The sequence below is a fragment of the Apteryx rowi genome, unplaced genomic scaffold (genome assembly GCF_003343035.1).
Source record: "Apteryx rowi isolate R43461 unplaced genomic scaffold, aptRow1 scaffold_39, whole genome shotgun sequence".
Taxonomy (NCBI): Eukaryota; Metazoa; Chordata; class Aves; order Apterygiformes; family Apterygidae; genus Apteryx; species Apteryx rowi.
In genome coordinates, this window is record NW_020450418.1 from 3,301,961 (window position 1) to 3,325,427 (window position 23,467).

Sequence of the window (23,467 nt, forward strand, 5' to 3'; positions counted from 1 at the left end):
TGGCGCGGCCGTTGGCGCGGCCGTTGGGCGCGCGGGCGTTGTCACAGGGGCCGCTGTGAGGCGCTGTGGAGCGGAGCGTTTCTCCCCGGCAGCCTGCGGGTTCCCTACAAGCCGCCGAGTTGGTGCCCTGAGGGGAAATGTTACCCTGGGGTTATCCTGGAGAGGGGAGGAGCACACCGCGGAGGGAGGGAGGAAGGACGGCTTTCTTTCTTTCTTTCTTTCTTCTTTTTTTTCTAGCTCCCTTCTCTAATTTTTGTATGGGCCTAGGAAGTATTGAATATGGTGGTTCTGCGGGGCAGAGCCTTGTCTGGGTGGTGTTTGGGTGGCTTTTGGGTGCCACTTTGGAAGTCCACTGGCATAGCTAATAGTTCTGTCTGTTCTCTGCTTCCCCACCTTCACATGGGAGGCTTATTTATCTCTCCACACGCCATGGAGGATAAAGCCTGTGAGGCTCTGTGGTAGGGAGTGAAAAAGGGACRGAAGCTGTATGGCATGGATGGGCTGTGCTGAGTTAACACCTGGGTTTTGTGCTGCGGGCTGTTTTGGACAGCTATTTCAGGCGCTGTCTGCCCACATAACMCTTATTGTGTCCATTTTCCATAAGACTTTGTCTGTTCAAATTGTTTCCTATTTGGATAAATCCTGTTCTTATCTCTCCTCTTCTTTGCAATTTATCAAGCGATGGACTGGATATAAGACTGATGTTATTTTTGTGTATCTTTGCTAATCATGGAATTATGAAGAACAATGAAAAAAATGTGTAGGGTGTTGCTAATTTTGGCACTGGCAAGGTGAGGCCATAAGATGCCATCCTGCTATCTGTCTGTAGACTTGGGGTTTTGTTTTACCTTACCACTTCTTATGCAGTTTCAAAGATAACTGTTATGTTAGATTTAAGGTAGGTTCCAACTTCTGCCAGTCTTTCTCTTGGTCACTGGAAATTAATCATRCCAGAGAATAGATATGCTAAGTTTCTTATGTAAAACATGCGCCTTGATTTTTGATATTTAAGTCTGTTTCTCACTAGTTGCATGTTGAGCTTAATTACTGTTTAAGCTGAACATGGAAAATAACCATGTATTCTTTCTGCTTTTCCAATTAATGAGACATTTTTGCTGGCAAGTTCTGAAGATGAATCAATATAAAAATACCATAGAGTTATTTTTGCAGTGAGAGCAGAAACTTAAGAGGAAGTTAACTGAGGTGGCCTCAAAATGCGTTACAATAATCCGTAGGTTATTTTTTAATGAAGGGGATATAACCAAGTTGCTGATTCCATATATTCTTTTTTTTTTGGGGGGGGGGGGGAGCCTACTACATCTGCATGAAACTGTTACCATTCCATTCATTCATAAATGAATTATGAAGGARGTAAAGTTAGGTATATGTAGAGTTAAAAATATATATAAAAATTCTATTTCCTTATAGAAAGTTAAATTACAAAGCTAGAYTCTCACTGTTGAGTAGTTCCTCAGATAAGTGGTTTCATCAAAATGCTATTCAGGTGAGTAAAGGTCTACCAGTATCAGCAAAGGACTGATAGAATGGCCTGCAATGATAGATTAACAATATGCTTTACCAGTTGTATGTAGTTCTTTTAACCTGATAAATATTATGGGCAAAATGCTCATTGCTAGGATATGCAGCTAGCTATAAACATGCACCATCATATTCTGCATRTTTAAGAAAATAGAATAAGACCTGGCAGGGAATTTTTGAACCAATTCATAGGTAGGAAACTTAGATAAATAACTTGTTTTGTATTGTAATTGCATATGCATCATTTTTCTATTTCCTCTTCTTATTATTCTGACACTTGATTCTRCTCCAGAGCCAGGGTAAGGCTTGTCCAGCCATGTGAAAAAGATAAACTAAACTAAATCTGGTGCTCTTCCTCCATTGCATTTCCTAAAATACTTTAGGAACTTTGCTCGTACTACGGATGCATGTCTAGGTTTTTCTCCATGTTCATCTTTTGAAAGATCTGAGAGAAAAGCCTTTGGCCAATTGGGTCTTCATGTTAGATGTCAGGATGGATTGTGTTCCAGTGGTCTTAGCCAGGGAGCAAGTGTAGACTGAGCACAAATTTTAACTTATTTTGAATGAATAACAGTTGTCCAGAGATTTTCCTGCTCCYATTATGGCATCAGAGAGGGGATAGCTAATAACAAGCCAGTGAGCAAAAACCAGACTGCTGGGTAGGGTGGAATCTGACTCTTCCTCAGGGAAAAGTGGGGCTAAGTTGACCTCATAAAGCCAAAATTGTCCCTCTACAGCTCCTTCCAATGGTGAAGTATTTGCCTGGAATGAGGCTGCCTCTGGCCCCATAGCTCAGAGTATTTGCAGGGGTTCCGCAGGCCAGCAGAGGGAAATCTGGGCTGTCTGCAGCTCTGCTGCTGTATGCAGTATTTGACAGACTTTAAATAACATAGTCTTGACCAGTCCACAACTTTTTCTCTAAGAATTTTTCTAAATGTTTATAATTTAGTCAGATTTTCATGTAGTTTCTCATTTATCTTCATCCTAAAGCTATGTTGAGTCCAGATTCTGCTTTACTTTAGCTTCCAGCTTCTTTTGAAGTCCGTCATAAAAACTTCCATCATAACATGCCTTAGTATAACATGCAAATGCATTGGCCCCTAGAGCACCCTTTCAGAGTAGGTGTATTAATAAATATAATGTTTCTCTGCTGCCACTGGGGTGGAAGATGTAATGGAGTCTGCATTCCTTAAGCAATATGGGTTGCTATTTAAAAAAGAAATACATTGTAAAGAATTCCATCAAACTGTTACAGCTTTAACTGCCCTTTGGCAAGAATTTCAGTCACTTTTTTATATAGGAAAATTAAATGTTAGCTGTTTACTTGGCTTTTTGAAGATAGAATATTTCTCATCCCCTTTTTAAAAAAGAGATAATTGTAAAAAAGTATTCACATAACACRATTTCCTGAGTTATATTTCAAAGATTTGTTTTCATTCCACTTTTTTCAAATACTTTATTTTGCACTTTTGGAATGGTAAGATAAATTAAAAGAGGATATGTTCGGAATGAGGTCATCTTAATTACTTACGGGACAAAACATTCTTTTCTGAGAAGAAAACTGCACTAAGTTCTTGAAATATGATGTATTATATATGTTTAATGGAGACTGTCTTTATAAAAGATTTTTTTTTTAATTTTCCTCATTGTTTCATATAATGCTTTAAACTGTTGTTAAGATTTAAGAATGTGCTTAAAAAGTTTCGGTTGTCTCTGGGAAAAATAGTCTTAATTTATGTTGACCTTTCTTTCCTTTGAGTATTTAGTCTGCATTCAATAAAATTTTGATGACTGCTCTTTAGAAGACAGCTGTACCATATAAAGTATTATAAATATTCAGCTTTCCTCTCCTAGCGTTGCCATTAACAGCTGGGCATCCAGTTCAGCAGAGCAGATTTTGCAGAGAGAGCTTGGCATGTTCCTGAATCAGTATAGTGAAGAAGAGTAGAAACTATTTTCTAATGGTTTGGGGACCTGTAAAGACATAGAGCATCTGTTCCCCAGTTAAGTCATAGTCTGGTAGCACTGAATCATGTTAAGAGCTAAAATGATGGGAAGAACTACTTTTTTCACCTTGGCTGTACCTGTGTTTTAAATGCCTAATACATTATTTCTACTAATGGCAAAATAATTTCAACACTTGCTCAGAAGGTATGTAAATGATAATGATCTTGTATTTTTTTTTTCTTATTTGTAGTCTTTGAGAAAGAGACAAACATACATTTTAATAGAGTCTTGTGCAATTTCACTTCAGTGTCTTAATTTTATTTGTGGTATAAAGTGGAGAATTGGATTTTCTTATGCAAACACTTTATCCTTCTAAACAAGCAATGTTTTTATTACATAGTATTTTAACTAGCTATATATTTGCTTTAGATGACATTAGTTTTCCTATATAGTGTAAAAAATGTAATGCATCTATGAGAAGGATAAATGACTTTAGAATTACTGATTATAGACCTTACTACCAGAAATCTTTGTGTCTAGATGATCATAAAACTTGTCCATATCTTTCTCTTGTAGAGTTAAGAGAGCACTAAAGTTGGACACTGTTAAAAAAGATAATGTAAGTATTCTATCTTGTGTATGGAATCATCTGGGGGAGATATATATTATAGATGTATATATACATTTAGAGAGAGAGAGATAAAATGATATTTCATTAGAGCTGTGTTTATAATGTCACAGATTGGATGTTGTCTAGAAAAATCTCAACAAGGCACAAAATTATTGCTGAAAATCTTAGAATAAAATTTATTGTGTTCCATTTGTCATAGAATTGCCTGGCTTTAAATAATGTATGTTTGCATGAATGGGTTGAAAATAACAGGAGAAATATGCATGTTTTTATTACCTTCACTATTTACCCAAGAGCTGAATGAGTTAGGATCCTTGGTGAAATCATTTATTAGAAATTAGCTCCATTATACTGGAAGCAAATGTTCTGCCATGTAATTGTACATGTAACAATATGGAATTATGATAATGCTGTAATCTGCATATTATAAACTCCAAAATTGAAATGAAAACATTAAAGGCGTTTTCATGTCAAGGATATAATTACCTCCCTCAGCTAATCTGACATAATGAAACAATAAAATACTAACACTGCAATGAATTTCACCACAGTTATCACAATAAAAATAAAATTGTACTGTTGCTATTATTTTTTGTAAATGCAGCTATAGTATACTCCCAGTACCCGCATGTCATGACATATGTCAGTTTATTATCTACTCCTACCAACAGTGGGTGTTGCTACAAACACCAATACAGAGGAGCTTTGTAAGGTTGGTAGTGTTTAAGGGAAGGAAAAATTTGGAAAAGTATATAAAGAGAAATAGCTAGTCAGTAAATGAGCTTCCAATAAATTTCCACATCTATGTCATTTTAGAGAGATTTGTTTATATGCAGTACATATTTGGAGGTCTCACTGGRTATTTAGCAAACTAGAAACTTGCAATTTTAAAAATTTGCTAGATACTTTTTTTAATTTAAACAAAGGTGGCAAAATACCGCAGTGGCACTAAAAAAAAATCATTAGCAATTTAATTAGCAGCTTAGTGTACCATTACCCAACTTGTTCTGCTCAGAATGCAGCTGTGACTGTAATTTTGCATCTGTTTCTTGGGTTGTAGTAACATTTTTGTAGATGAGTGGTCCAGCTGAAATTATACCCAGTTCTTTTTCTGCCTTAAAGCTGTTTCTCTTCCTTTCTTCCCCTCTTCCCCCCCCCCCCCGAAATACCCTGGAATTTTGGTGAGGTCAAGAACATGATAGAGGCTGTAACAAAAACAATCATTCACATAGATAACAAGAATATGCATATTTATGTAGAAATGAGGGGGGGAAAAAAAGAGTATTGTGCTTCAGGACATTTAAATCAACTGCTAACTGTCTGAAATTGAGAAGAAAACTTCTGTGAGTTACATAACAGTCCATTATACTTGTAAATACAATTCATATTCCTAGTTTTATATTTACTGCCTCTGTAAATGTATACTTTTAGGAACAGTTTTTTCATTATAACACCTCATCAGTTTAAAATTAATTATATAAAATTAATATTTTCTGTCAGTAATTTATGCAATAATGAAATTTAATTTCCAGGACTTGGATTCCTAGTGGGTTGTAGTGGCTTTAAGTCACTTCTGTGTTTGCAGCTTTGGGATCTGAATTTGATCCTGATATGACTTAGGGCTCTTACAAGTGTTGCATAGTGAATCTCATTATTGCCATTAAAAATATCGTTTCTTCCACCTGACCACCCCACTTCTGCTTTTGAAATCTAAAATTGGTATAGTTAAATTTTCCAGGGGATGTTTGTGAGAAACCTTAACCTATGAGAGAGAACGTAAAAGAATTTTCTTTCCATGCTGTGCAATATTCTTGACTCAAACCTCATTGGCTCACAAACAAGGCCCCAGTAGACCCTTCTCCCAGATCATGCAAGCAATTTCTGTGCTGAGAAATCCTAACTAGGCTTGAAGAAAATTTTTAGGTCCCCTTTGTTTTATCTGGTTTAAAAAGGAAGGAGTAGTACGAGGATCTTCCTCCAGCAAAACAGGGCAACRCATGATTCAGGATGAAAAGGGAATGAATGAGCGATTTGACATCGCAGAGGAACTGTCAATAAGCAAAACGCAAATATCGGGTGGTTTAGTTTTTTCGACTTGGCTTAAGTACCATGGGTTCTTTAATGAATATGAAGTGAGGATCTGGATTTTATATTTTACTCATGGTATTGAAACAGTATAAATATGCTTACCTACTACATTTTTTCTATCAATATATGGAACTTAAAGAGATTACAGAATAATCATGTTTAATAAAACTTCCAGTGAAGAAATACTGTATGAAACTCAGTGACTGTTATGAGTGACATGAAGAAGACAAATGATACATAATCAATTTTATGGAGAGAATGAGGCTTAAGCTGATAGAAAAGGCTAGTTCTTTGGGAGGTGGGTCATTCCTTTGCTTCCTATAGTTGCAAATAAACAACCTTGCTACAACATTTTAAAGACTCAGGGTTGTAACAAATTAAAAGCTGAAGAAACTTCCAAATGAGTTTCTCTGTGGTATTTGCTTTTGGTGGTACAGTATTTCCAAAGGTAAAAAGTCATCAAATTTTAGAAAGCAGTGTAGCTGTATTGCTGTGTTTATAATCCCTTCTCTAAGCCCTTGAGAAAATGTTGAAAGGGAGTGGAAAAAGTGGTCTTGGCCAAAATGTCCTTTATTGTTTGCATAACAGATGTTAATACCATGAAATCAGTTGTGCACTACCTGTGTTCGCCACTTTGGAGGGGAGCAGTCTTGTTTGGAAGSCGTAAGTTATTTGCCTGGTGACTTGATCTCCTTGAAATGAAAAAGATAGGCAGAAAGGGAATGTTGCCATTTTCAAGCTATGTTTTCCAGCTTGTTACAAGTTGTACCTTTCTGCTCCTTTGTTTAATTATTGGATCAACTGGTAACATTATATCTTATCAGTGTAGGTCTGGTAGTATGTGTATTGCTTAATACTTAAAATTCAGTTACGTACAAAATCCCCTGGTGACTAGATCAGTAGYTTCTGAGAGTGTAAGCTGCTGCTGACCCCAGTGGAGTCACCTCTAAGTGTGTTTGGTTTCTTTGCATGTTTCCTTTTTGATACAGTTATTCATGATGTTACTTGAAACTGCCAGACTTTCCTGGTTGGAAGCAAGTTGTTGCTTGAGCTGAAGCCCTTGATGTGCAAACAAATGTTTTTTCTGGGTGTTAGTGTAATGGAATTACAGGTTCTTGGAGTTGCAATTCAGCATCCAATCTACAGAGTAAACTGTGCCCCAGAGAATCCCAGTTAATATTTCAGAAATACAGACTCATTTTTCTGAAATAACTTCTCTGCACAATCCTTTTATATCATTTAAACATACTGAAACCTTAAATCAGAGGGGGAAAAAAATGTGGTTTTAATGGACTATTTGGGGGAGAGGCTAATTAACACTTGTTTAGAAAATCATTACGATAAGTATTATTAATTATATATTATATATATTATTAATTATAATAAGTATCACTTGATAGAATTAAAATCTAAAGATACTTGCTCTTAGCTGATGTTTCAGGAGTTAAGTTTCAGCACTGTAGGAAAAATAATGCCAATTTTTTATGACTGTTTTTCCAAAAAGTGTTTATGTCAGAATACTAAATCTCTGGAAGACACTTTTTTTTTTTAACTGGGAGGCTAGAGATTGAATGGCTTAATTTTTGTGTAAAACTAATGTTTGTACATACAGTCTGGGCTTTCCATAAATGGAAGTATATAAAGTTAGGAATTACTTAGAAAATCTGTTACCAAATAATAAATGTTCAGAGAAGCCTTGRCTGGTTTGGGGTGCAACATGTAACTCTGCTGTTAGGAAGGGTGGAGGCCAGAATGTATTAGTTTATAAAAGAAGAGTTTGCAACTATTGTGGGTTCAAAGGGATATAGATGCTCTGTTTTCTTTAGCCAATACTTATCTAGATTCTTTTTCTTTTACTGCATTTTAGCCATCTGAAGCAACACCCTTGAAGACCAAAAAGAAAAATCTAAATTCTTACTCACCGACAACAGGAACGTGCCAAATGAGTCCATTTTCATCTCCCACAAGTCATAATGTACAAAATCTCAAAAATGGTCTATCAAATGGTTAGTTGAACATTCTGTCTTTCTTACTGCAACACTTTTCTGGTTATTGGCTTGATTTAGTAATTTATGTCTCATGTGGTATGTTTGATTTCTTTTTCCTCTTAAAGAATTTTGATCTTTTTTGGTAAAGCTAATGTAGATCTTTAGAGCTCATGTCTTTTTCAATATAAATTTGGGGGGAGGGGGGTTATAATGATCACTATGAAGCAAGTTTTGCCTTTTGTTGATCAATATCAAAAGTATGTTTGACTTTGGCTCAGCAAAAAAAATCCGGAACTGGCATTTTTGGCAGTAATTCCATTAATTCCTCTAAAGTTAGGTATGTTTATGCTAGCAATGTCCTTTACTTTCTTTCTCAGTCCCAGCTTTCATTTACAGAACTGGTATGTGCTACTGACAGCGGGTTTGGTTTTTTCTTTGGATTATACAGGGAGATGTTCTGAGGTTGCTGTGTGCTACTTCAGATCATTGTAAGGAAGTCTCGTCTTATCCGTTTGGAAGGCCGTGCCATTGATTGTTTAGCATCCATAGTTGCAGTCTGGCTGGACTCTGTCTTGCAGTCAGGAGAGCTGGAAATACTGACAGGTGTAGCTGTTTGACAGTAAAATAAATAAGTATATGTGTATACACACACAATTTCTCAATTATGAGTCTTTATGAATTTTGAAAGTTACTTTGATGTTATCAGATCAAAGATAAAATAGAACCTCTCTACCTTCTTTTTGTGTAAGTTTTTAACCGTTGTTTTTCATAGTAAGGCACTTTAAGGCTCTTTTTGATTGAGCTAATATAGCACTCAATATCATTAGCTCTCAGAAAAAAAATACCTTTTATAATTATATTATTTTCAGTTCTTTTTAGGACATGTGTCCATTCAGTTATACAGTCATAGTTTCTGAGGTAAACAAACTATGAATGCTCCAGAAGTATGTCTTCAGTAGACTAACCTTGCTTTTATACATGTATAGGTTGGGTTTTTAAGGGTTAAGGAACCACTAGATCATCTGGTGTGACTTTCTTTATTTAAAAGAAAAAAAAGTTTCCTGAGCTCAATAGCTTTTGTTTCCTAGAAAATGGTTAAGTCTTGATTTGAAGACTTCAAATTACTAAAAAATAAATAAGTAAAAATAAAAAATCCATTACTTCCCTTGTTAGTATGTTCCTTGTTCAATTACCTTCACTATTTAAAAAATATATATATATTTCTCCTGTCTTATTTGAATTTGTCTGGCTTTAATTTTCAGCCATCAGTTCTTGTTATGCCTTTTTGTTGGGTTAAAGAGCTTTTTATGCCCCATATATTTTGGAATTTATGTGCAGTAATTGAGTCCTCACTAACATTCATGAATTATGATGAGTAGAAATATTCAGAGCAGGATAGAATAACCACTGTTTGAAATTTATCTAGATGTCTGGAAATTTTTGCACTATCTATTGCACCATATGCTCCCATAATGGATCCGCAAAAGCGGATAGTTTTCTTTTGTTTTTTTTTTCCTTCATAAAATGGGGAATTCTTTAAAATGAATGCAATCAAGAAATGTTGGGATTCTGTCAAAACTAGAAATGAAAATTACTTGATGCTTGTAAGCTCCCATGGATATCACTGGTTATGTGCTGAATCTTCTCCTTAGAGTTTAAATCAAGTTAGATAGCAGTCTAGCCCCACTGTTTTTTGGACTCTCCTCTGACTATGGAAAGTAACTTTTCTAGTGACCAGTATTGTGACTTAGTTTGTTAGGGAACTTTTAGTTTTGACATGTAAATTTACATCCACTTTATTTTTCTGCAAAGAGAAAGATATTTTCAAAGTATTTCCAGGTCAGATGTCTAGGGCAGTCTCTTCATAAGTAATAAAATTTTATGTTTCCACATAGTAATGCCTATACCAGTCTCAAGATTTGATGGTACTTCCTGCACGACCTGAGGAACCTATGGTTTATGGGTGGGATTTTTTTTTTCCCTCTCCTGCTAAATATGAATTTCTGTTCATCCTGTATAAAGAAACACTTCAAGAAGAAAGGTTGTCAAGAGATTGCTCCATCAAATCAGAGATATGGCATGACCTGAGGAACCTATGGTTTATGGGTGGGATTTTTTTTTTCCCTCTTCTGCTAAATATGAATTTCTGTTCATCCTGTATAAAGAAACACTTCAAGAAGAAAGGTTGTCAAGAGATTGCTCCATCAAATCAGAGATATGGCTGTTGTTAGTCCAGTCAGATGATATGCCCATGCTGGCACCAGTCATGTCACAGGTCAGTTCTTTTTCCATAGTTTGGTTTATTATTTTGTCATGATGTGACATCCTACATTTGCACGCAGAATGGAGCAAGAAGTAATCAGATTCAAGCAAAACGACTCTGGAGGTTAAACCGGGCAGATTATGATCACTGAATTAAGATTGCCTGTATCCTGAGGGAAGAATCAAATTAGAACAATCTATGTCCCCATTGACTACAATCTGATGCATTAAGAGGAGCAAGCTTTCTATTATAGTGTTGGCACATCACAAAAGCAGTTCTGAAAACACTTCTAATTTCTTAATATATAAATGCAGATTTAAATTTTGTGGCTATCTGCAAAATATGAAACTGTACCTCAGCCTGACTTAATATCCACCTGTGCTTTAATACTTACCTCTTTAAAAGGGTTTTGAAATTGTATGTCATGGTAGAAGTCAGATACGAAATTAAAAGACTATGGCTCTTTAAATATGTTCCCCTAAATAGCCCTACATGGATGCAATTAGCTTCTTTAATGGCTCTTTCCTTAACTTTTAGTCAAATGCCTTTTCTGGACAAAACTCATGATAAACCATCAGTTAATAAATAAATGTTTAAATGCACTGCAACTTTAAAACTTTTTTGGCAGCTCTACGCTTGTATTATATGCCTTATTTCTTATGTAAAAGGAAAAAAGGGGGCCAAATGCTTTGGACTAAAATGCCTGTCTATTGGGATATCAATGGGAAAGGTGAACATGTACTGTATTCATACTGGAATTAAATATGGACATAAGGGAATGTTCTTTTTGCCTATAAAAAGACTGATCACGTGTTCATAGCTGACATTTAGATGGATAATTATTTGGTAATATAGCAGTAGCCATCTTTTTTCCTCTGTTCATATAGCTAGAAGATGGTGGTACGGACTTCCTCTCATATCACAGATTTCAAGCTGTTCTTTAAACCCACCATTTTTCTTCTCCTTCTGAAAAGACACTTTTATTTCAAGTGTTCAGGTATTTTAATGGATGATGCATATTACTTATACGTGAGGTGACAGAGTGTGACCCATATTCTATTTTTCTATGACCAATATGTAGGAACACAACAGAATGAGATTTTATTGCAAAATGAACGCCATTAGCTATAAAGACTTATTTTACAGTGTGTGAAGTACACAAAGTTGCATGTGTAAATGTACCTTCATTGGGGAGACAGATGGAAGTTATTTGTCGTATGAACATGACTTTCTTTTGAATAATGGTGTGCAGGAGTGCCTCAAAGAAGACTAAATACCGAGAGAATGCTAAGATTGTTCAAAAATAGACACTTATTTTACAGGAAAACCTGAACCACCCCTATTGTAAGATAGTTTGCCTTTATGGTGTTGCAGTGTCCTGTTGGGCTGCCTGATAATTTATATATTCATTGGTAAACTACCCAAAATCCCACAGTCCATTTATGAAATAAATGCTTAAAATAACAGAATATTAAATCTTCACTAGTTCCTCATCATTGTTGGCCAGTATATTTTTAAGATTTCTTTTAAATGAATTTACTTATATCCAAATCARTCTGGGATTCAGCCCTTCTGTAGTACTGGCCTAACAGTAATTTCAGTTTGATAATTGATGGCTGATTTAAATGTAAGTTCTAAAGTACTTAGATTTAAAATGAAATCTTTTGGGGTCTTAACCTTTAGCTACTGTAGTGGAACAGCTTAAACTTTTATAGCACCTTGTCATTCTGAGGAATTTCTAAACGTTTTACAAAATATTAAAATTAAAACTTAATCCATCCTTGAGTGCTGATACTTACATGTAATAGTTTAAATCTAGCAAGAAGAAATCAAAGTGCTTAATACTTAGTGTAGTCTCTCTTTTGCAGCCTGATGTTACAAAGRAGACATGTTACAGTGAAGGGAGAAAAGCACCTCACTGCAGAGAGTCTTTTCTAGAATTAATGCATTTGTTAAGCCCACAATAAAGACCTATTGTAGTTCCCTCCAAGTCTTTCCCATAGGGCTGAATTTCAGTTTACAACTGTCCCAATATGAAAGATTTGTAAGAAAATATTTGTATCGGTTGAAGGGATAGTGGGGATGAACTAATTGAAAATGCTTCTTTGAGAACTTTTTTGGGACCAGAAAAAAGATCTTTCTTTGGACAGGTGAGTATAGTCTTGATTGGCTGTAGGTACAACGAACTCCAAAGCTGACTGACCTGTATGCAATTCGAAGTCTCTAATTGTTGTTGGAACACTAATGACCTCATAGTTTAAGAGGAAAACGTCTATGAAAAAAAATGAATGAGTGCATGAATTATGCCCTGCCCTCTTCATATGTATGCATACAYCACCACCATTTTCTTAGTAAATATCTGATCCAAAAGAATTCAATTGGTTGCACAAGAGGATAGAACTGTGTCAGAAAAGGGGAACTCTTACATTGCGATAGAAAATGAGAGATTAGGTGTGTGACTGATAATGTTGGGGGGGGGGGGGCGCAGATTCCAAAGCTGGAAGTTACAAAAGTTCTACATTATATGATGTCTTCAAGTTCAGCCACAACTGAACAGAAACCATTTCTTCTATTCAGATGTGACCTCTTTATAGCTGGAACCTAGACAAGCATAACATCTGAAGTGTTGGAAGGTGACCATATAGATTGTGTGAAGCATAATACCATCAACGGTTATGGCTACGCTAGTTCCAGTAGATTCATCAAAGACTTCTGGACTGTGGGATCCTATCAAGTTTTCATTAATCATTTTGTACAACCTTTAATTGTCTGGGAATTAAATTTATTGTTGTAGTATTAATGCTCTGAATAATTTTGTGTGAGATCTGCATCTTAAAAGTTTTCAATAATCTTCCTGAAATCTGACTTAATAGCATAGGCTGTCTTTTAAAATATTTCTTTAAGTAGTAGCTAGAAGGGATACATTTTTTTTTCCTGCTACTGCATTGCCCTCCTGATTTGCTAATTGGAGGGCAAGCAAAATTGACAAGGTAATGTACTGATTTTAAAAACAGTAGTAACTGATACACCAGATAAACTTTTAATCTGTTTTGTTCAAATATGATTTTTGTCTGAATTGTGTAGGCAGTGATAAATTGTGCAAGTAAATGGAAAATTAGAAAGGAACTAATGTTTTTTTGTGATCAGATGTATGTTGTGTATACTCTGCATTATACATACAAGGTCTTTGTAAATGGCTGTTGAACCACCTTGAATAGATGGCAGCCAGTGAGCCGGAGACTTTATTTAGTGCTGCACTAACTTTCTTAATCTTGTCAGCTTCACTGAAAACATCTCTCCTACCCCCTGCTTTGGGAAAGCAATCTTTGTGTTAGATGCTTATTTTGGAATCTGATCATTTAAGAATGCTCAAACTACAGTGACAAAAAGCATGCAGATTTCTTATCAGAAGGGCAGTTTATTTACCTTATGCCACTTGTGAGCCCAGGTTTTGTTAATTAAATCCATAGGCATAGACTTTTGTGATAATATTCTACTCCTGTTTCCTCATAGAAACATGCAACTGCTCAAAATATCAGTGCACTGAAATATAGAARTGTGACTTGACGTATAGAATAATGGCAGCCGGCATATGATTTATCATGCCCCATCATATGACAAGCACTCAGCTAGAATATTATATTGTCAATACAGCATGTCAGAGCCTTTGGAAGTAATTTGCACCGTCTCCTTGTAGTTGCTTACAAGATGGAGTTGGGGCACAGGCACTTTTTATTAAAGGAAAATGGAGGTTTCATTGCTCTGTCGTTACAGTAGTTTCATGGTAATGGTCTGTGCTAATATGCTGTATTTAGGAGGCTAATAGGACTAAAAGCTTCTGCCTAGAATGCAGAAGCTATGTGTCAGAGCTATACTAACTTCCAGTTATTAATACTATAATCCCAAGATTTCCACAAATATAAGTATCTTGTAAACTGGTGAGAGGTCAAATTACAAAAGAGTAAATTATAGTAGTGTGTTTTATTATTAGGGAATCTGCCCTGCTTCATAAGTGAGGTTTTTTTCTTTTTCCTAAAAGATCGTTCAGCAATCAAGGTTAATACTAATGCCTATCTTTTTTTATGTGCTTCAAATACTAGATATCTTATTTTTATCTTTATTGTTTTTGTTTTCTTGTAAACCTTCTAGGAGCTGGAACTGAGCAGAATGATTCAGAAATCAGATTATCCAGAAGAGGGCAGCCTCAAACAGAGGAGAAGGCTGCGTAAGTGTATTTCAGTGCTTTGTGGATGAAATTCCATGATTTTTAATTGTGAGAGATAGTAATGGTTCTTACAGAATTAAATTAATGGTAATTATTTTTAATAGTTTAAATTCATCAGGGCTGGATTTTCAAAAGCATTGAATGGCAGGCTTGCAGCTGTAGATACAGATCACTATATGGTTTGGAATATAACTGTGCAGCCAGTGCTGCTTTTCACTGGTAGTGGGCCATATGATACTCTGCCAGTTACAAGAGTCACACCCATAATACTATACAGAGAGGTACTGTAATTAAGTTAACTAAAGGAATGTGCATTTTGTATTTCCAGACTCTTTTGAAAGTGTACATTCTTTACCTTTTTTGGAAGCATTAACTATTAGCAAAGATACAGGGCCAAGATCACAGGGACTCTTTCTGACAAAACTAACCACAAATGGTCATGATTAAACTTCATGTTTGTTTTGCAAAATCTTTTAAAATTTTTCTTTTCTGCCACAATCCTATTTTAATCCATAGGCCTACTGACATTAATGGACTGTGGGCAGTCCACATTTACTAAAGCACTTAAGTGTTTTCAGGTGAAATATCTGATTAACTGCATTCCTAAACTTGATGCATGTGAGGAAGGAGAAGTGGTAAAATGTGTTATAAATGGGGCTTTGTGTCTCATTTTGTTAGTAATGCCTGATCTTTTCTGTTATAAAAAAGTAATTAATTGCTTACAACATTGGCAAATTTCAGCTGAAATATGAACTGAAATTTTCTGTGCCAACAGTGAGTTGTCAAGCTGAATGTATTATTTATGTGTTTCAGCCAAAACAAACACACCCATCCCTAAGAATGAGACAAGGGAAATGTTTGTTCCATAATAAAATCTGGTGATTGGAATGCTGTGAAACTCCGTATGTTGGATTGTATCAGGGATGCCTTTCATCTTCATGTAAAGTTATCCAAGTTGGAAGTCTTTGAAGTTATGAGCTTTTAAACTACAGCAGTTGTAGTTGCTTAGTACAGACTTCTTTAAGCTTCAGTCTAGCTAAAAATCTGAAAGTTTCCTTCCTCAATGAGCATGTTCATACCTCTTCCAGCTAAAACAATATTATCCTAGATCCTTCCCATCAGTTTCCATCCTTTTTACTCAAATAAAATTGCATTCACCTTCTTCAACACTCTGGCTATACTTTTGTTCTTGAAATCTTACTATCCTGTCATGTTKTCCTGCCTTTTTAGTTGTTCCTTCAGCATGTTCTCTGGTGGATCCTTCTTGTTCCCTTCCTCCCCACTTTTCACCATCTTTCTATCAACAGCCGCCTTCTCCTTTCATGTTTTAAGGTAAGTTCACTTTTGAGCACAAATCCAAATAACATGTTTCAGCAGCAGACTTGCAAATATTTGTTTTTTCTATGCCATCTTTATCCAAGATGAAATCTTGGTATGCATCTTTGACATCTGTCTGAGAAAGTCTACTTCGTGGCTCAGCACCAATATGTCTGTATCCCATCTATTTATCTCTCCTCTACAGCATTCTCAATTTTGCTATCATTCTGTGTGGCATGACTGTCCTATATTTCATTCAAGCCCAGAACCTGGGTATCCAATTCAAATTGTTATCTAAATTCTCATGCCTGTAGGTCCTACATATTTTCTCTCTAAAATACCTGTGAGATGAATTTCCTGTTGTAACAGCTTGTCACTGAGAGCTCACCTCCTCCAAGCATAATGCAAACCTCCGTTTCCCCACACCGTCCTTTGTCAGCGAGCTGCTTTGTGCTTTGATTGTGTTCCTGCTTCTGATAATGGTCATCCTGCAAGTCCTGTTGACTTTGAAGGCAGAGTGCTGCCGCTGTGCTGCAGTTTGTGTTACTGGAAGAAGTATCACCATGCTAATTCTGTATTCCCTGCAAGCTAGTTAACCAACTGACATTAAAGGGTTGAATTTTTGTACTTATGTGGGTTTCTCTCATTATATGCCTAAGTGTATATTGATTCTGTCATTCTGCTTCTGTATTCTGTTGTGTGTGTTTAATATTTGTATCGCAGTAGTATCTGGTGTCCCAGAAAAAAATTCCCTTGGGGCTAGATATTTTACACATACATTACTGACAAATAGTCTTTGTGACACTTACTCAGATAAGTATTATGTTTCTTATGTTGAAGATATAGCTCTTCCTTTTGATAATTCCACTTAAACTCTTGGATGTGATTTTTATTGTAATGGGTGCTCTGTCATCAAGTTGAAATTCTTTCATTGTAGGATGGCAAGCATTTTTTAAGTGATGGAGCCCAACAGACAGTAGAATTGTTTGGGTGGCACTTTAGATGTTGAGAAATTAAATTTTACAACTGTACCAGTGGAAAGCTCTAAGCTCTGATGAAAGCATTTTTCCATGATACAGTAAATCCTTTGATCAACATATATAGACTTTTTTCTTAGTGATAGTAACTTTAAAGTTACAGAACAATTTGAATAATCATAGTCTTTCTTGACATGTAAATGCTTTCATTCAGCAATTCAGTGTGGCTTAAAAAAAAGGCAAAATTTTCAGAACGCCAGTAGTTAGTGACATGCCAATAAAACACCTTTTTAAACTAACACCTAGACAGTATTATTTTATGTGAACTTCCACACACTTTATAGGTGAAAAAGGTATTGTACAATACACAGACAATGGCATTTTCTTTCCTGCCTAGCCTTCTGTTGCCATGTAGAAATGCAACAGTGATGAGTTTTTCTCATATTGTAATTATCTTTCTAAATATTGAGTTTGAGGTGTTCTTTTAAGTGAGAGTCTCCCTTCTATGTGAAGACGGGGTAGATGTTTTCTCTGTTGTCTCCATTTGATTACTGTGGTGGTATACTTCAAAGAGAAACTAGCCTAATCTGAAAGGGGAGATAGTGCAACAAAACTGAACAAATAACATCATGTGATGTTGTCCACATTGGGCTCAATTTTAACCTTTAGTGTGTCCTGTAGCTACAAGCAATGTCTTATGGTCCATGGGTTTTGGGAGCTTGTCCTCTTGATTAAATTCCTGGTTTTGGGAACAAATGAGTTTAATTCCTGTTTTTACTATTGTCTTCCTGCGTGATCATAAGAAAATCYTCTAATATTGCTGAATTTGATTTCCCTATCGTTAAAATTAGGATATATGTTTTTGGCAGACCCCACCTAACCAAAGGCAACCCATATTTGTTGTTATGACACAATCAGGTGTCCACACAGCTCATCTGTTCACAGCTTATGTAGATCCAGCCTGAAAACAGTATTAAGAAAATCTGAAAAATGGTGTAAATAATGGCTTTCAGTAAGTGGTGATGTGACTAATTGAGATTGTTTTTGTTTTTAACTTTTTATGCAGGTTCATGGAATTGCAGTCCAAAGTTAAAAATTCATTGGATAAAATTCTGAAAATAAGAAAGAATCTGACAAGCCTACAGGTTTGATTTACACTGACTTAAGGGTTTTTTTAATGTACTTTTAATATAGGACTTGAAATAAAACTTAAATATTATACATAAGATTTTCATTTTTAAGGAATAGGGAAGAAAATGAAATACTGGAAGCCAAACAGATTTGACATGGAAATCCATGTAAGACGGGGGGGAAGTATGGAACTTAGAAACTTTTTTGAAACTAGAGAAGTTGCTTTTCCAAGTACATCATTTTTAATTTGTATCTCTCTGCTCATTTTGTGCACAAGTAAAGCATATAAAGTATTATCAACTATTATTTATAACCTGTGATGTATGAATTATTACTACATAGATTTTTATGTCCTTGAAAATTAAATATCCCTTTGTACCATTTGATTTACCATCAATGCATCATCATTTAATAGTCTGTTTAATACATGCTAAAATGCAAATCATTTTTCTGTTTTTTCATATTTTGTTTCYTGAATAGATTTAGCACAGGGTTAGTTCCTATACATCAATATCCTTAGAAATAATTCAGTGCTCTCCAAGTATTGTATTGATCTATTTTACTTGCATATGTAGTCTGACAATGTTTTATTTACAAAAGAAACGACTACCGGTTTAAAATCTTTTAATTTAAATGTTTATTTAGAAAACTCAATTGAAAAATCCTTTATATTTCTCACTAAATTGATACTGAATGTCTTTAGATGTATCATGAATGCTGAGAAGTGTCTTCAATAAAATCTTAAATGGTCATTGTTTTCCTTTATTACTGACATATTATAATAAGGTTGTACATGCTCTGAGATTGCTTTTCTGGGAATCAAGTGTTTATCTGTTTAAACAGCCTAAGACTTACGAATGAAGCGCAAATAACAGGAGCTTTTTAAGTAACATTTTCAAAGTCACTTGAATGCCATTTTCAAAAGTAGCATGTGGTTTTTTTAAACACTTAAACTCCTGAGTCCCATAGACTTTGTGCRGTGGAGTCTCATACCCCACTTAGAGTTTATGAAAAATTCAAAAAGGAAACATTCCTACTTTCAGATGTGTTTAATAAGTTGTAGGCATGTAAGTAGGTAACTTTGTAATGAGATTTAACAATATCTTTAATTATATTTCTTTCCAGGCTTTAGAGGGCAGTAGAGAGCTTGAAAATATTATTGGTGTCTCAGACTTGTCTTGCATCTTGAGTTCTGAAATGCAGAAAACCCAAGTGCTAAGTAAGGAGGTTTTTCAATAACTTTTACCCCTTTACAACAATTTAATAAGGATCATTCCAAATTTTTTCTAGATTTATACTCCACTGTTTATTGTAATGGAGTGTTATACTCCAGGCACCTGACACATGAGTTCTTTTTGTCAGGACTCTCTGTTACAGATGCACTTTAAATGTCCTTGTGCATCCAACCAAGAACATAAAAGACAAGGCAACTCCAGCTGCCCGCTCTTCTAACTCATAGCCACGGATGGAGAGGAAGAACTTGCAATAGCAACACCTTTTCTGATGTAAATAGTTAAATACTTAGTGGATAGTTAGCTAGTGATTAGGCTAAATGTTAGCACTTTGACTGGGTTTCCTTTCTTCCCTTTTTGCAAGGAAGCTGTTTTGTTTGTTTGCTTGGAAGGAGGATTAGGCTGAATATAAATTTCCAGGCTTTAAAAATTGCTATTCATGTGTCTTTAAATGATGGACATACCAGATGCTTATTGTGTTGGGATAAGGGCACTTTACAGATGCCGCATCTGTAATATTTTTCCCAGAAAAGCCAAAGATTTTCATTTATATGTGTCCCTTTTAGAAAGCTTTTGATCTTTACTCTGAGTCTGAAGTTCTTGGGACTAATGAATGCTCAGCAGCTAAAAGAGTAGTCATACTTCTCTTCCCAAACACCTCTGCAACTGGAAGAGGTATATGTAATGGGGAAGTATTCTGTTGTACAAAAATTTGCCATTCTTCACTTAGAGATAACAGCAGAATTAAGAAAAGGATTGAGAGATTCCTTTAAGAGCTAAAACATCCCGAGTCAGAGGTGAAAGGTAGTTCCAGGCACCAAAGAGTTCTGTTGATGTTCAGGCTCCAACCACTACACCTCAAACAGTTTGTTAGTTTGTTTTTACAAAAGCAACATCTTATCTATCCCAAATCTATACCCCCCCATCTGTACCCATAGGGCATGATTGTGATATGGGTGTATGTGTATCTAAGATCACATTTACCTACCACCACTTCTCAAAGGTTTTTATATATGATGTTGTATCCAACACACATTGTTCCTGCAGACTTTTAACGCAACACTCTTGTAGTCTAGCTCCCTGCTCACAAGTCCCTGGCAGGGGAATATAAATATATACATGCAGTGTCTCTATGTCCACTCCGTGGACAAGCATGTAAAGAAGATAAAACAGTTTCTTATTCTTCAGCAAAAGTGCTGTATTGCCAGCATACGTTATTCTGCAACCTGTCTGGCTGCTCTGTTTTCTGTAGAGTGTAATAACACTGGAATTAGCTATARCAGAGCAACACATGGGGTGGCTGGGACAACTATTTATGTTTTCAGTTGTAAACAAGGAGGACAGTAAAGCCACAGGTGCTAGAGGATTTTTCTGCTCAAAGAACACTGACTCATCTAAAGCATTAGGTTCATGCATCCAGCAGTGGAATGTGGTTTTGGACCACACAATTCCAAGAACTACTGTTGTATAAATTACCATTTCTCTCATGATTTGTGTTCCAGTATTCATCCAGTTCTCATTTTGCATGTGTATACACTGTTCTAGTTCCTACTGTAATGCATATAGCCAGATGCTTTCTTATACAAAACAAAGTTTTTTTGAAAACAATCTGTTTACGTTACTACCCTGCACTGCRGATAGGGCAGTAAGACTGCTAAATCCAGGAGAAGGTTGCGAATGAGATGTCAGACCTGTGGTTGACACTATCTATTAAGTCAACTGTTCTTGTTAGCCTTCTTGTTGCCTTCAGAATGGAAAAGAATTGTGTGTTCCCCAGTCTCTGTATTGGGAACAAAGCACCATGTCAGCACTAGAAGACAAAAATGGAATAAAATATGGAATGAGGCTTGTAAACGCAACTACTCAAAATTATTTTCATTTTGCAAATTCCATACTTTTTTTGAGCACAATACACAGATAAGCTTTTTTTATCATCCCTTGAAGAAAAATACAAATTCTTTGACAATAAAAAAGAAAGGATATGTATTTATTATTTTCCTTAAAAACTCTAGGATAAAGTTTCTTGACTTCAGATTTGTTTCTTCACTAGTGAGTCATGCAGAAGAACTACAGCTGTTGAAAAGAAACCATGGAAAACTTCCTGCCCGAGGTAAGACACTTTTTATAATTCTTGTGTAACAGATGCTTTGATAATTTCTTTTAGTTGATTCCTTTTTAGCAGTTCTTTCCATTTTAAAAAATTGGATAACCCGTAGCATGTAAAAATTATAAAAATCAAATGTGTTTCTTCAGAGTATGCAGGCCAGCCTGAACTTTTACACTCAAATACAAATTTCATCTTTTCAGCTGTTTTCAWTACGTTGGATATTTCTCCACAAAAGTCTATAAAGAGAAGAAATCATTAATGGTCCTGCATTTAAGGCATGGTCCAGAAATAAGTGAAGTCAGGTCATAGACACCTTATATGCCCTTTACGTRTATCAGTTATCTTTGTTCTTCCTTTCTCTTCTCTCCCCTCCTGCACTTGCAGTGTGTAAGCCAAGTAGCATACAGTCCTTGCAGCAGAACCTTTATCACCTTATATGTATTGTGAGGTATTTAGCACACTCCTGGGGACTGTGAAATCCTAACTATTAGGTTTCTTCATAACTAGTGCTGAGAAAATATTTGAGATTGGTGGCATTTAATACAGTGTGGCCCACTTAGCCACTTTAGTCCCTTGTCTAACTGGGAAGGTGAGGGGGTGAAAACAAGATTTCTTATATATCACACCCTTTAAAATCAACAATCATTTGGTATTTCTGTTGGCTTTCATGCATTCTACCTTAAAATAGAGCAAGAGCAGAATCAAAGTTGTGATCTGTACTGTTTTGTCTGCCAGACCTGTCCCAACCAGCAGGACTGTTTCATATCACAGGCAGCCTCTATGACTTTGGTTGTATCTGTTCTTCCAGTCTGTTCCTCCAGCTAAAGTCTTTCTTTGGTGGGGAATTTTCCTCTTATAGTGATGAGAAAATGTAGTATTTTCCTTGGCTCCAAGAAGATTATCACAAAATTAAAAGTGGAATTTGGCTCATGTGCAATCTGCTATTTTTGATTTACAGTACAAACTCCCCATGTCCTTTTAGTTCAGATGGATCACAGCTCTTATCAGGCAGTGATAATGGTGAGCGCCATGGGCCGCTCCAAATTTGAACAGTCTTTGCTTCCTTTGTGTGCTGCCCCTTAATGGTCACCAGGATATATATTACATAGTTCCATCTTTGCTCTGGAAACTAGCCCATAATGCTAAACACTTATCCGATGATCAGTGTTGTTGGATGAGATATTACCTTTGTGAAAGTAGGATAGAAATAGTTATGAGTTTAATAAGTTGACTGTCTTTGAAGTTTCAATGTCAATTTTGATTTAACAAAGAGTAAGTTCCATTTTGCTGTCTTGAAAATATAGAAGTGGTAGAGGCAAAGTAGTATGTAATTAAAAAAACTATTTGGAGATGTTTTACTTTGCCTTTTAGTTTTGGATGTGTTTTTTCATAATTATTTTTAATTAGTTATGCTCAAGACTTAAAACCTATGACTGTTCTGTGGCTTGAAACAGATGGAATGTCACATTATCATCACATGGTGAGGCATGAAATTTACTTTGCATAAACAACCTCTACTTAAAACAACTTAATACAAAACATTCCTTGCTCAATGGGCAGCATTATGTAGGACTCAGTATATCATTTTGTGTGACCAGCATAAAAAATGGCATCATTGTTTGTCCATGACTAGCATTTACAGTAAACAAAATGTTTTTGAATAGAATGTAAGCAAACTGYAGAGCAGCTGCCAAGAGATGAAATCTAGTCAGTTTGCTGCAGTCCAAAACACATTTTGTATGTGTTGAGAATAAATGTTTATTAACTTAGGCATAAGTTAAAGGAAAATTTAATAGTTTCCCAGTTTGAAGGAGTGAAGATAGCATTTGAAACAGGAAAGCTGCTTAAGCTGGTTGTTACAAATTATATTAATATTTTGTTTCCTAAAAAGAAAAACACTGACATAAATCATGTCCATAACTCTGTTCAAGTAGGAAACAATAAGAGAATGTTACAGAAGATCAAATACTTGCAGTGTTAAGGAAAACTATTTTCAGACTGTATCCTATAATGAAATACAAG

General features: G+C 35.6%; 1 protein-coding gene across 6 annotated transcripts in view; it reads left to right on the forward strand.

The window, feature by feature from the left end:
* The first annotated feature begins 180 nt into the window (after positions 1-180).
* The window catches only part of ITGB3BP (integrin subunit beta 3 binding protein), a 33,416-nt gene continuing 10,129 nt past the window's right edge, over positions 181-23,467 (forward strand). For 2 of the 6 annotated variants that reach the window (XR_003254954.1, XR_003254953.1), the window contains exons 1-7: positions 183-791; positions 4,063-4,105; positions 8,073-8,211; positions 14,606-14,681; positions 18,042-18,120; positions 19,232-19,325; positions 21,389-21,448. Coding sequence is in view for 4 of the 6 variants with exons in the window: in XM_026074581.1 (XP_025930366.1) it covers positions 748-791; positions 4,063-4,105; positions 8,073-8,211; positions 14,606-14,681; positions 18,042-18,120; positions 19,232-19,325; positions 21,389-21,448 (535 nt within the window). In the remaining 2 variants the exon portion in view is untranslated. Of the gene's footprint in view, positions 792-869; positions 899-1,344; positions 1,505-4,062; positions 4,106-8,072; positions 8,212-14,605; positions 14,682-18,041; positions 18,121-19,231; positions 19,326-21,388; positions 21,449-23,467 lie in introns of those variants that run through there. The other 4 variants (XM_026074581.1, XM_026074582.1, XM_026074583.1 and 1 more) reach the window with 4 other exon arrangements.